Genomic DNA, 12984 nt, shown 5'->3' with positions numbered 1-12984 from the left:
GAGGTCACTATTGCTTCCTAAGACATCAAAGAAAAAAAGCAAATGTCAGTATGGGAAATCACTACTAAAAATCAGGAAGCAAACTATCCTAATTTTGAACAGGTCAAAGACAGTTACAATCACTGTGTTTAAAGTCAGATTCAGAACCACAACGTTTCCTGCACTGAACTCCATTTCTCCTCCTCTCCCCCCAATATATGTCCATTACTGCAGAAAACATGCAAGATCACTAAAGGGATTATTTTTTCATCTTGCTTATCCTTATTAATTTTTCAAGTTATTGACTATGACTATTTCTCCTACCATATGTTTTCCATTCTGTGGACAGCAATCACTACTACTACAACCACCTAAATTACTGCAAGAAAATATGCACAGAAAAAACATACTTTTAAAACTACAAAATAATTGCCCATGCTATGTTGGAGTATACACAGTGACCAGAATTTGTTGACATGTTTAGATGGTCTATGGGCATCTCCTGTAGGCTTCTGATGCAAGATTTCTTGATGAAAAGTGCAGTCATATTAACAGTTATGCAGGGTTTACAGTTGGAACCCACAGTGACACAAAAGAACAAACCATCATTAAGAAAACCTCTATGATTATGGAGTGGCTTTTTTTTTCTTGATAGTGTGGTTTGTGGTTTTTTTTCCTTCAGAGTTCAAAGAAGAGTCAATAGTTCTTCTGCAGCTAATGTCCTTACAATATGTATCTAAAGATACTCCAATCATCAAGTAATTATGTAGGCACTTCTTGCTGGTTAGGCTGGCTGCTTTTCTATAACAGATAATTTAGAACATTTATAAAAACATTTACATGTTGTGGATTTCCCTTACAGGAAACTTGAATTTGATTACTGTGAGAAAAATGAAGGTCTCCTCAAAGCAAAGAATTTATTATGTTTAACTACGCTCTCAAATATGCAGGATTCCCCTTAGTCTAGTACCTTTTCTCTGTGCCTGCTGAGGAAGGAATGGTAGTTTGCAGTCCTACTGCTTATGCAATATGAATAAACTAAATAAAATGTAAAGGTGCCTCTAAAAGCTCTCTGTGACTACCAGCAACTCTATGGTGCTAGGAAATTTCCACACAGACACATCAAATTTCCCATCAAGAACATAGCAAAGGCAGGACATAATTATACCTTGTCATTGATCCAGTCCAACACATCTTCACATTCCCTCAAGTATTGCACCAGCTTCTGTGCTTGCAACAATTTGACTCCCTTCTCCCTCATCTTTTCCAACAGCAGTTCCCATAGTCGGTGCAGCTCCTGCAGCCTAGTCTAGAACAATAGGATGTTGTCATTAAAATCTTGCATCAGAGAAAGTTAGATTTGTTCCCTTCCTGATCTTAACAGAAGATTTTTTTTTCTCCAAAGTTGTACTTCCTAAACATTACTTTAGATAAAGTGTAGAAAAACCTCAAAACAATTTCATCTCCAGTCATTAGTTTTTGTATTATGTCAAATGATGTAGCAACACAAAATCAGAAATACTGAAACACTTTTCATTAATAATGAAGTTATCAAATAGTTATGTAAACACAACTATGAGGTAAACATTTTCAGACAAAATTTTATTTAAATTCTATGCTAATGTGAAGTCAGACAATGTATTTGCTCCTCTTCCCTTCAATTGTTCAGTCTTTTACATGTAAGTCAATTCTCAATAAGGGAATCTTCTCTTCATTTTGGGATTTATTTTTATTTAAGACAACACATTTAGTTTAAAGTCAAACTTGTGCCACTTCATGGTATTTTAACCATTTCTCTTAGCACTAATCAGCCAATATTGTTAAGTAACATAATAGTGAAATACCAGGAGCAATTACCAGCTTTAATATTGAGTCTCTCTCTGGCTGCACTCTTTCAATAATAAATTTTAGAGACAATTAAAAGAAAAACTACACTCCCACACAGGCACACAGCTTGCAAAACAGGAAAGTATGTGCTCCACCCATCATCTATAATGCTTTGCTCATCAAGATCTGAAACTTGAAAGTCATGCTAGAGAAGCTTTTGAATGTCTAGCAGGGGTGGATACCCACTTAATCCCTCTAGAAAGTTCACTTAGGTAGGGTTGAAGGGAGGAAAGAGCTTATCCAACTCTCTTTCCTTGCACTATCCAAAAGTATAATGAAAATTGTCAACCAAGGAAGAAAGAAGACATTGCAAAGAAGAAGTTGCACTGCACAGCCAAAGGTTTCACCTACTCGTATGTGGCACCCAACTTGGGTGGCAGTTACTATGGGGCGCTGGGCAGTCCGGTACGGCGTGAAGGACTGAACCATTAAAAGGCAAATTATCACTCCAAACACAACACAATTAACAACTTACATCAAGCAGCAAAGACACAGTATTATTTAAGATAATTCAACTGCAAAGCATTGGGGTTTTTTTCTATTTCTGGTAAAGATTATACAATCACAATGAGATTTCTAAAATACTATATAATGTATAAAAACCCCCTACTTTTCTTAGTCACCATCTTTTCTTAGTTAAAATGAAAGATAAACATGAATATATCAGTTGTAGTAATCACTACAAAAATATTCAAAAGGATTCCCCTATTGAAAAGTTCTAACAGCTCACATCCAAGTTTTATAAAGGAAACAGCTCTAAACAATTCTAAGGAGACTTCTTTGCATTAAAGAAAAACGCAGTCATAGCCTGACACTGAAACAGCTGAGGCCCAGAAACAGCAGATTATATAAAATGAGTCCTAGGAAAGAAGCTGGTAAGCAGAACAAAAAGTGTTTATTGGTGGGGTATGCACATGTACGTGTGTGTGAGATTAAGAGAGAAAACAGTAACACAATCAGAAGATGATGAAAGTGCACAGGAGAAGGAGTAAAAGATAACTCTCAAGTCATTACTTAAACCTTACAGTTTGCTCAGACTTTTTAAAACATTGATCATCACTCAAATACTGTCAAATGTAAGTCTATCTAGCACAGCAGCAAAGATTTAAAAAAACCCACATTTGTCATTGCATTACCTGGGTTGGGAGATTTAGAGAGAAACACAAAAGCAGATCTCAGAAAAGGATATGAAGAAAGCTTAATGCTTGTTACTGAGGAAGCAGCTGCCCTAGGATATGTTCACTGCTGGATAAACAAAGCAGACAGAAAACTGCACTTGCAGCTCACAAAAAAAGGCATGGAATGCAAATTCAAAGAGATTCAAATGTTTGGTCAGTACAACTTCACCAGAAAGGAGAAGTCACTAGAGATCTGATCGGAGCCAGAGCACATAGAAATTACACATCTGAAGTATGTCTGGTATGGCTGCTTGTGTTACTTCTAGTTAGTATTGCAGAAAATTTAAATGCTATATATAAGCATAAAATGAGTGATCAGCACCCCTGACATCAGGCCTTGTGAATTTGCTGCTGCTTGATGAGGTGCCATTCTGAGAAGAACCACAAATATTATTGTTCATCAGTTGCCTTGTGACTTTCAACACATCTCTGAATTATTGATTTTACAGTCCAAGTTCCTGGGCTCCACTAGCAGACAGTTCACCCCAGAACTGGATACAAACCAAGATATGAGCTGGGTGCTCATGAAAAGCATCTGTAAGCTTTACAAATACAAATTCTCTTGAGATTTCACTAATCAAATACCTGTAGCATTTTGAAAACCGTTTTAGAATATAAAGTTATCCATGCAATCTGCACAAAGTGTTTAAGGAAAAGCCTGAAAGAGAGAAAAAAAGTTTTAAAACTCACTCTTATGGTTTCAGATGCAAAATGGCCTTCATTAATCATCTGATTTCCAGTCTCATCCAGTTTAACAATAGCCCCTGAATTGGCCTGCACCTCAGCTTCAAAGGCTTGGTGCTTCTGCAGCTTCCCCTGCAAGTAAAACATCAAAGAATGTCACTGAGATTTGATGCACAGCCCTTCTCCACACTTACCAGCATCAAGATTTTTAGTGTATTTTCTGCATATTCAGTACGAACAAACAAACAATAAAAGAGCACAGCCAAAATCCCAGCCACGCCATATGTTTCACCAGTGGATTCCAACATCCCAACTTCAGTTATTTCATTATTATGTTTGCTCTTGTACACCAGTGTGTTCAAACATCTAACAACCCATCAGCTAGTTCCACCCACACAAGTTTATTTTCTACACATATCTCCTTTTTTTTTCTGGAAACAAAGAGTTAATTCACATTTATTCACAAAGCTGAAGCATCCAAGAAATTCTAGGGTTAAATAAAGCTGGTTTTTACACCACATTGCACTGAGTAACTTTTCCTATGTTGATTCAGCATCTAATCCATTATTAGAAATATTCCATTTAAATCAGCACAGAAACCAGGCTTTTGAAGAACACTTTTCAAGGCTGTGGGTATTTGCATGTGTCCTTCACCACTCTCAGATCAAGTTACATTTATTTATGTGTTTGCTCTCTAGCCCCATTGACCGGGTACGCCCTAATATTAACAGCAGAAGAAACGTAAAATGGTAGCAGGACTTGCCTGTAAATTGCTTGGGTCTTTGTAATTTTCATCTGATGCAATTTGCAGTTTCTCTTGGATCCATTTTTCAAGCTCATCTGCATCACGCTGGAAAAATTGGAATCGATAGGAATCTTCAAGTTTCTGGCGCCTTAGAGAAGATAGTTCCTTGAACCTGTGGTAACGGTCCAGGACCTGCTGACGCCTTTCTTGGATATCTTCTGCTGTCTCCAACACTTTTACACCACTCGGATCCATTTTCTGAAAGCCCCAAAACATTTTGATTGTATTATAAAACTATGGCAGGGTAGGAAGAGATCCATGGAAGAAAAGCCTGCTTTTTGAAACTTGCATGTGGTTTACTTACAGTCTTACTGTGTGTGTGTGGGTATGTATATAAAATATTAAGAGACATAAATAAACAAAAGTGCACTTCTAGCAGAAAATAATGGGTAAATAATATTTACAAAGACATTTAACAACTACTTGTTTTAGAGCAATATGGCTGCAGTCATATAAAGGCCATGTGATCTCAAACTGTAGCATGCAATTGTTTGATGCAAGTGGTAAAAATGTCTTTCTGTGCACATATATATGTAGATATATAGACATGTTTCTTGTACAACATACAAAATCTAGAAACATTTTAGTTAAAGTACTCAATATGGATAAAATAAAGTAAGAATATTACTGTTCTTTAAAGAACAGCAAACTGGTCCACATAAATACTTGTATATACTTATCTATAAATATTATACACACATATATATACACACACAGACAGCTGTGTGTGTGACACATCTCTCAGTTCTCTTAGTTGAAAAAGTTACGAACCCACCCTGCCACTCCCTACAAGACCTTTCAAAAGTCAGTACAGAAGCTCATAGTACTTTAGTCAAGGAGCATTTAATGTAACTCAAGATTTTCTCTGACTGGTTCAACTGAAAATCCTTTGCTTTATATACTAAAATCTGTTATTGTAACCACAGAGCTGACTACTGTTCTGCTTTATCTCCTTTCTGTTACAATCGGATAACCTTTAATGCCCAGTTCCTAAGCTCACAAAAAGGAATTTGGTTTTTAAGAAGAGATCTATGCCTTAGAACAGAACTGTAACACAAATTTTAAAAGTAGCATCATTACTGTAATCAGAGTTTGGGTATTTGCTCACTTATTTGATAACTCACTCTGCATATCAAGAAGCTGTTGCAAACAACGACTGTGCCTGAGCAATTATGCAATTCATGTCTTAATGCAGAAGTGTTCACATGTATAGCTCATTTAAAGCTTGTATTAGAAATTCTGAAAGCATCAAGCTAAATGTACTTCCCATCAATCCTATTGAAGGTAGGGAAGAAACTCAGTCTACAACTTCATACTAAAAGACAGAGGCAACCATTTAAAATACATTGTTATATATTATATTGTTATTTAGTCATTAGTTAGTTGCATGCTTTAATTAGACACATATCTTGCATAATTGTATGACAAACTTCAGGTTGGAAAGTGATCTATATGGACATGTTTTCTGTTTGGTTTCCAAGCACTCATAAAAGGATCATCTGATAGAAAGGAACATATGGGGGCGAATTCACACATTCCTGAGCTCTCTTCCAACAGTCCCACCCTGCACCAGGACAGCCATTCCAGCAGCAGTTGTTACTCCTATGAACTCTGAGCCCCAACTGCATTGCGGCAGTTTAAGGAAGGAAGGAAAAATTCAGCTTTGCTTTCTCTTCCAGGCCTGGGCATTTCACTAATTAATGTCAAAATAGGGCAAGGAAAAAAAAAAACAACACAACCAACCAGTCTGTGTAGCCTGTCCTATACAAATGACGTCCAGGTTTCATCTGGCAGTGGCACCAAAGGCTCCACTTGATTAGTGCATCTGAGTATTAAAAGATCAAAATCCTCCACATAACTTGAGCTCAGTAACAGATCTGTTTCCCTGAGAAAGCAGCTGCTTCTCTCCAGCACTGCTTTCGTCCTGGAGAGCAAGTTATTGCTAAAAACTTCCCTTCCTGTGCTGATACAGTGTGTCTGATTCCAACAACACTTATTTTAGACTGAATTGTGTTCAGGAATAACAAAGTGTCAGTTAAGTCTGTTTCAAACAGCCTTTTTCCTCCCCAAGTTATTGCTAAAAACTTCCCTTCCTGTGCTGACACAGTGTCTGAATTCAAAAAACACTTCTTTTAAACTGAATTGTGTTCAGGAACAACAAAGTGGCAGTTAAGTTTAAATGCACTGCACAACTGTGCCCTGTCCTTCCACTTGTTCTGGTGATGAGCATTACTGGGGGAAAATGAAATCCTAGTTCATCTTCAGAACACTGTATATTCTTTTGCTGTCAACTTGAATCCTAGTATTAGAAATAACCTCTGCAGACCAAGTGAGTCTAAATCAGTCTGAATTATTAAAATATTTAAATTATTAGACTATTTAAATTATTTAACCTTTTAAAACAAACAAACAGGAGACCTCCTGTAATTTAGCTTAGTAGCTGGTTTGCCTCTCACCACACAAGCCATGCAATCTGGCTCATCTTTTTGCTGGAATTTGTTAAAAGAAAGGCTCCTTTTATAACTACAGTAAGTCCAGCTAGTCAATTGTAAAAGAAGTGCTTTGGTCTAGCAATAATAGACTGTTCTTTCCTGCAGCAGATCAGCTGACGTCAGCAAGTCTGTGCTCTGCCAGAGCACAATCAGCAGTCGCTGGGGAGCTCTGAACTCAAAAGTCATGGATGCTGCAGGATGGTGCAGTCTAACTCTGGTGTTTTCACACTCCAACTGCAGTATACCCCCAGAACATCAAGCAGTTCTCCAAGATGTTTCTAAACCTTCTTGGTTCAACTGCATTGTTCAAAAGCATCTAGGATACACCTCTGCATGCCATGCAAGAGAACTGCCATCAAGAAATTGCGCTCAATGGTTTTTATACCTTTTAATGCTTCAGGTTAAAAACGTGAAAAACAGCTGACACTGGGATGTGGGTGCCCAGGCAGAGCCCAGATAAGCGGCCCCGTCCCTGCTGCTGTGCAGAGAGACAACGTTCCCCAGGTCGCTGCTGCTGCTGCCTGATAAGGTCGGGCAGAGCGAACATTCCAGGCGGTGCCAGGAGCTGCAGCAGGGCCGGCCCTTTCCCAGGGCAGGACACAGCCCAGGCAGGCGTCACTGCAAAGATGTCCCCAAACCAGCAGGTCCTAACTGTCCCCAAAGCATTTGCCACTGCACTTTAATGCTGTAAGACTGAAGTTCAGAAAACCACTTTTCAGCTAATGTCTAACTAAAAAAAATAACCAGATACAGTTCTTTGCACCGCACCATTGTGGTGGCATTTAAGAAAGAAACAAAAACCAACCAACCAGGAAAAAAATTCATTTAAGACAAAAACACCCCCCAAAAGAAGTTATTACTCTCATCCTTCAAGCTAAAATGATTAGCCTTCCCCTTCCTGACACAAGTTATGCGTAAGGGTGCATTAAAATTTTCCTGGTAATATACAAGTGCAGATATTTATAGACACTGCAGTGCAACTACCATGATGTCAGCAACACCATTGAAGTTGGGGAAGCAGCAGCACCGAGGTGGGTTAAACAGGAATTACAGCAGTGCCACCCAGACAGACACAGAGCAGAGCTGTCAGCATTTCCCTTGTCAAAACATGCTTTCAGGGATTTAAAAACTTAAAGTTAATACACATCCAGTGCTATACAGAATATTTGAGTGCATTTAAAAAAAAACAACAAATACATGAAGCTTAAAGAATTTAAACTCCTTTGCCTGAAAAAGTAATCTGATAGATAAAGATCACTATCTTAAGATGTAACAAAATCATTACTTTCTCTTAAGATGCGGTAAAATAACTACTTTCTCTTAAGACAAGTCCCAATGTGCATTACCTTCCAACACAAACCATTCTATGATTCTATGAAATATTCAGCATACAGAACCACAGCAGTAGCCTGGAACAGGACTTCTTCCCCAGCCAAAACACTCCCTGCTTCCCAGCTACTCTCACAACAGCAGCTTGATGCTTTTTTTTTGGTGTTCATCACCACTCTGCATTGTGAGCCTTGTCAAAAGAATGTTTAACTGATATTGGCTACTCCCTCCTATGGGATGGAAAAGTATTGCTGATCTTTCTTCTCTAAGCAAAAAAATCTAAATGCTAATATTGGATGTAAAAATAACCTTCAAAAGGAAAGGACAAAGGAAGGAGAAAAAAAACCAAACAAACAACAGACACTTTTCCAGCTTTCATTTCACCTGTTCCTAACTTCCTCAAAATGCTAGGGAAGAAGTCTCACAGTTCTCAAACACAAAAACATCATGGCCTCTCAATTTAGTACTAAGTGAGTAGGTGCTAGTACTGTAGGTAAATAAAAAGATAATCCCTCTGGAAAGTATGCACAGCACTGGCTGCTGCTTCTGTGAAGGGAACTGCATGAACATATTGTGTTACAAAGAAGTAACTGAGGATGTCATATCATACAACCCATACGAGAGATTTACAACTCTATTGAGACAAAATTAATGCCCAGTGATTTGGTTTGTTATTAAAATTTAAGGGTGCAGCCAGAACCCCGTGTCCAAATACTCCTGGTTTCTGTTAAGGAAGGTCACCTACAGCCTCAAACCTCTACAAATTCCAAGCCAGAAAAACAAGTTAAGCGCTGCAGATGTCTCAAAGCTACTACTTACTGCTGCAGACTCATACAGATTAACTGCAGCACTGGTAAAAATAAAACAAGCCCCAAAATTTAAGAAGGCATTACAGGGACATAAGAAACGGTAGCATTAAAGAAAAAAAAGAAAGGTAAATTATGTTCAAATTAAAGCAGTCTGCAAAGCTAGTGATTTAGGCTGATTAGAGAGTTTGTGAACAGCCTTAACAATTCATTTCTGAAATATGGGCGATTAAAGACCTGTGCATTTTTAGGCATTTAGTCTTAAGATTTTATTCCATTATTCAAATAAGAGCAGTTGAATTGCCTATCTGAATACGATACCTTAAAGTACAAGGGTTTTTATCATCTTTCTGTTGTCTTTAACATCACCAGAGGCCTTTGATAAAACTACGCAGGGCTGGCAAGGACTGCACTCTGCTGAGACTCCTGAGAAAGCAAATTACCTTGACTGCACTGCAGAAATGCAGAGTTCCCAGGTAATGTGATACTGTATAATTAACCTCAACATTCCCATTTGTTATCTTCTCATTGTAATTTTAATTGTAGAATAAACATTTACATTACTGTAATTTCCAAATAAAATCCAGTTGCTTGTGTTACCCACTGAAGTCTAATCCACACAACCTATTTATTCTACCACCACTGCATCGAAAACGACACGGATGTATAGACGGTTACACCACAACACCACCAGGATTATGGAACAATAATTAAAGCCCAGTTCAAATGTATTATGTTCTACAATGTAAATTTTAGCATGGTTGGTTTTCAGATGCTGTAAGTAAAAAGATGCTGCCCAAGTACTTTTTAAAACAAAAATCCCTTAGAAAATTAATCCACAGCAAAACCAAACATAGCAAGCTGTATCAAATGTAAAATGTTCACACATCATGCATCACAGACAGAAATTAGGAAATTCAAAGTATTAAGGAAAGGCAGATCAAACTCCATACTGAAGTACAATTAATGCACCCATTGTATAGAACAAACTCTCAAACAAATGTTTTTTTGTGACAAACAGGTCATTGCAATAAAGGCAGGCAGGTATGTCGATGACATTTCATGCATTATGTAAAAATACCTGGACTTTGACTTTACGAAACGATGACAACATGATGGAGGAATGCAGAGTCTAAAAGGGAGGGGGAAATCAAGATAACATTCAACTATGACTAGCATAAGAATGTACCTTAATTATTTTTTTTGTAAATAAATATTTTGTCACAAATACACTTTTCATACTTTCCTTTTGGTCCTGGACACATACAACAACTTGGCACTATTGCAAGCAACAGACCTCTCCATGCAAAAAAAAATAAAGGTTAAAATATCAAAAGGAAAACTTAAAAAATTTAGTATGTATAACCTTTCCAGTTAGTGTAAAAAAAACGCTACCACAATCTGAAGGTCAAAACACAAAGTAAAGGAAACCATCTGGACTTAGCAAATGCCACTTCTTGTTACAGCGCAGTCGAGTGGAGTGGCTGAATTTAAAGACACAAACTCAGTAGTAAGGTTTTGAAGGTAAGTATCTATAAGGATTTTTACTTTCAATTACCACAGTAAAAAAAAAACAACAATCAACAGACTAACAGCAGCTGCAACAGAAGGTATTTTTTGAGATGGCTAATTATGCAGCTGTTAAGTGTATCTAACCCACTGAATTTCCAACGGAAGGTTGGAATACCTCCTCTCACCCTACCTTTTCCCCATCAGCATGCTGCCATCAGCTCCCAGACAACTGCAGGGATGTGCCTTTGTGCCTGCTGAAACTACTGCCTCTCTCTGTTGGCACTCGCACAGCTGAGGGCCTGGGCTGCAGCAGCCAGGAGGCAGCTTGCCACTGGCCACTCCATTGGATCCCCAGCTGGCTACAGGAGCACAATGCTGGAACACACTTGGCAATCTCCATCAACAGCATCTGCAAACTGCTCCACCCCGTTTTTCTGATGCCTACACTCCAGGGACAAATGGAAAAAACAAACTCCCACACTATACTAACATGCAGCAGAGAGAAAGGAGGAATTCATGTTGTTTCCTTTGATACAGGGGAAGCCATGAGTTCCCCCAAAAAGCAATGTATTTATGAAGAAAACAATTACAACCTCATAAATACATTAAGTAGACAAAAATAAGGCAGCAAAGATATTAAGCTATTTGCATTAAATTACTAAGGTTAGCTATACATGTCATAGCTGAGAAACAGGAATTTCACACCAAGAGGTACTACCCTGCCTCAAGAGATTTAAGGCTTCTTCTACCTTTCTGACATGCAGGAGAAAAAGACGTAAAAATACACTTAAAATACGCTTAAATGACATTCAACATTACTGGTAATGTAGCTACCTTTTTTCTATTATTAAAATATTTCTATTTCTATTAAAAAAGCCCAACCACAAACACGTTTGTTAATTTCATCAACCCCGAATCTCACAGAAGCCTAACGTCCAAATCCGATTTTAAAGTAAAATTTCTATTGCCATCCAACCAATAAGGATTTTATTTATTTATTTTTTTCCAACAGGAATGGAAACAAATTACTTCTTGTGAACAATAAAACCTGCTATCTTGGTCCAAGCATTTTCCACAGCTCAACAATTCCATTGCTACAGTTACAGATCCTGCACACAATGCAGCAGAAAACATCCCATTTTCCACCTTTTGTTCATTATTTTCTCTGCACGATTTATACGTACAGACAAAAAAAAGATTTTGTGGAAGAACTCGCTGCTACTTGCATTTAAATGCATATAAATCACAGTGGGATTTAATATTTGTTTTTTGAACAAATTCAAATCCCTGAGCAAGGCCTTTCAGTGAACAGTTACTGGAATCTTCTGGCACATCACTGAGAGCAAAATGCCAAATAAAATGGATCTTCTTTTTTTTTTTTTCCAGAAAGATACAGAACCATTTCAGGCTGAGGTTTTTATTTTCCTCCCCTAACATGTTCATTCGCCATCTCCAGAAAACTGCTCTTCAGAACCTATTTAAATATGTATGAAAAACTGCTCAACAGTCACGTACATTTTAGACTGGAACCCTCAGATGTTTTATGACAAAAAAGCTAATAAAAATCCTGCAGTCAACAAAAACCTGCAGAAAATAAATGCAGTGATAATTGCTTATGATATTCTTAAATATCAGGGCAAATAATTACCCTATTGGTACATATTTTTGACCTAGCAATGCAGATTTATACCACTGTAACCACATAAGGTGTATGTGGGCAACAAACTGAGAAATTAGTGTCATTACTTTGATTTATGCTTATTTTTAAAAAAAAGTCAATCAGGGGAGGAACAAATCCTGATTTTTTTTCCCTGAAGGAAACCATAGTGCTTGACCTATATATCAAAATGACACATGTATGAAAAGCCACATAGGTTGGAAGGATTTCTTTAACACGTCTTCCTGCTTGGCTGGACAACTCAGTCGTGCAAGGTATTCAGGTGTTTCAGAGACCCCCACCTCCCTGAGGACAGGGCTCTCCAGCCATCCCTGCACACCCAGCCCCTCCATCGCTCCCCTTTCTTCTCTCCTCACACACATTCTTTGCTGCGTCTCCTGACCTTGGACAGGGCTGAGCAGACAGAAACCACCGCTGTGCCGTGAATCCCCCCTCCCGAGGTACCGCACAGCGCCAGGTTCCCCGTTTCCCCCGCAGGATTTCTCCTCAGAGGGGGTTTTACCTCAGGGGCTTCACCGCAAACCTCAGCAGACAGGGGCGAAGGGACGGGCGGGAAAGGCGGGGGCCTCTCGCTGTCACTGTTATTTATTCGCCTGTTTATCCTCTCCCCAGGGCGCTGAATGAAATTCCTACG

At 38.3% G+C, this 12984-nt stretch overlaps 1 protein-coding gene across 1 annotated transcript in view; it reads right to left on the bottom strand.

Moving 5' to 3' along the window:
* The window catches only part of LOC104391497 (spectrin alpha chain, non-erythrocytic 1), a 23399-nt gene extending 13125 nt beyond the window's left edge, over positions 1–10274 (bottom strand). Inside the window, exons 1-5 of the mRNA XM_010000815.1 lie at positions 10242–10274; positions 4492–4731; positions 3735–3860; positions 1148–1288; positions 1–17 (exon numbers count right to left, since the gene is read on the bottom strand). Of these exons, the coding sequence (XP_009999117.1) occupies positions 1–17; positions 1148–1288; positions 3735–3860; positions 4492–4731; positions 10242–10274 (557 nt within the window). The remainder of the gene's footprint in view (positions 18–1147; positions 1289–3734; positions 3861–4491; positions 4732–10241) is intronic.
* Positions 10275–12984: the final 2710 nt, after the last annotated feature.

Source organism: Chaetura pelagica, unplaced genomic scaffold, assembly GCF_000747805.2.
Source record: "Chaetura pelagica isolate M959 unplaced genomic scaffold, ChaPel_1.0 scaffold591, whole genome shotgun sequence".
Taxonomy (NCBI): domain Eukaryota; kingdom Metazoa; phylum Chordata; class Aves; order Apodiformes; family Apodidae; genus Chaetura; species Chaetura pelagica.
This window is presented reverse-complemented; position numbering and strand designations above follow the sequence as displayed.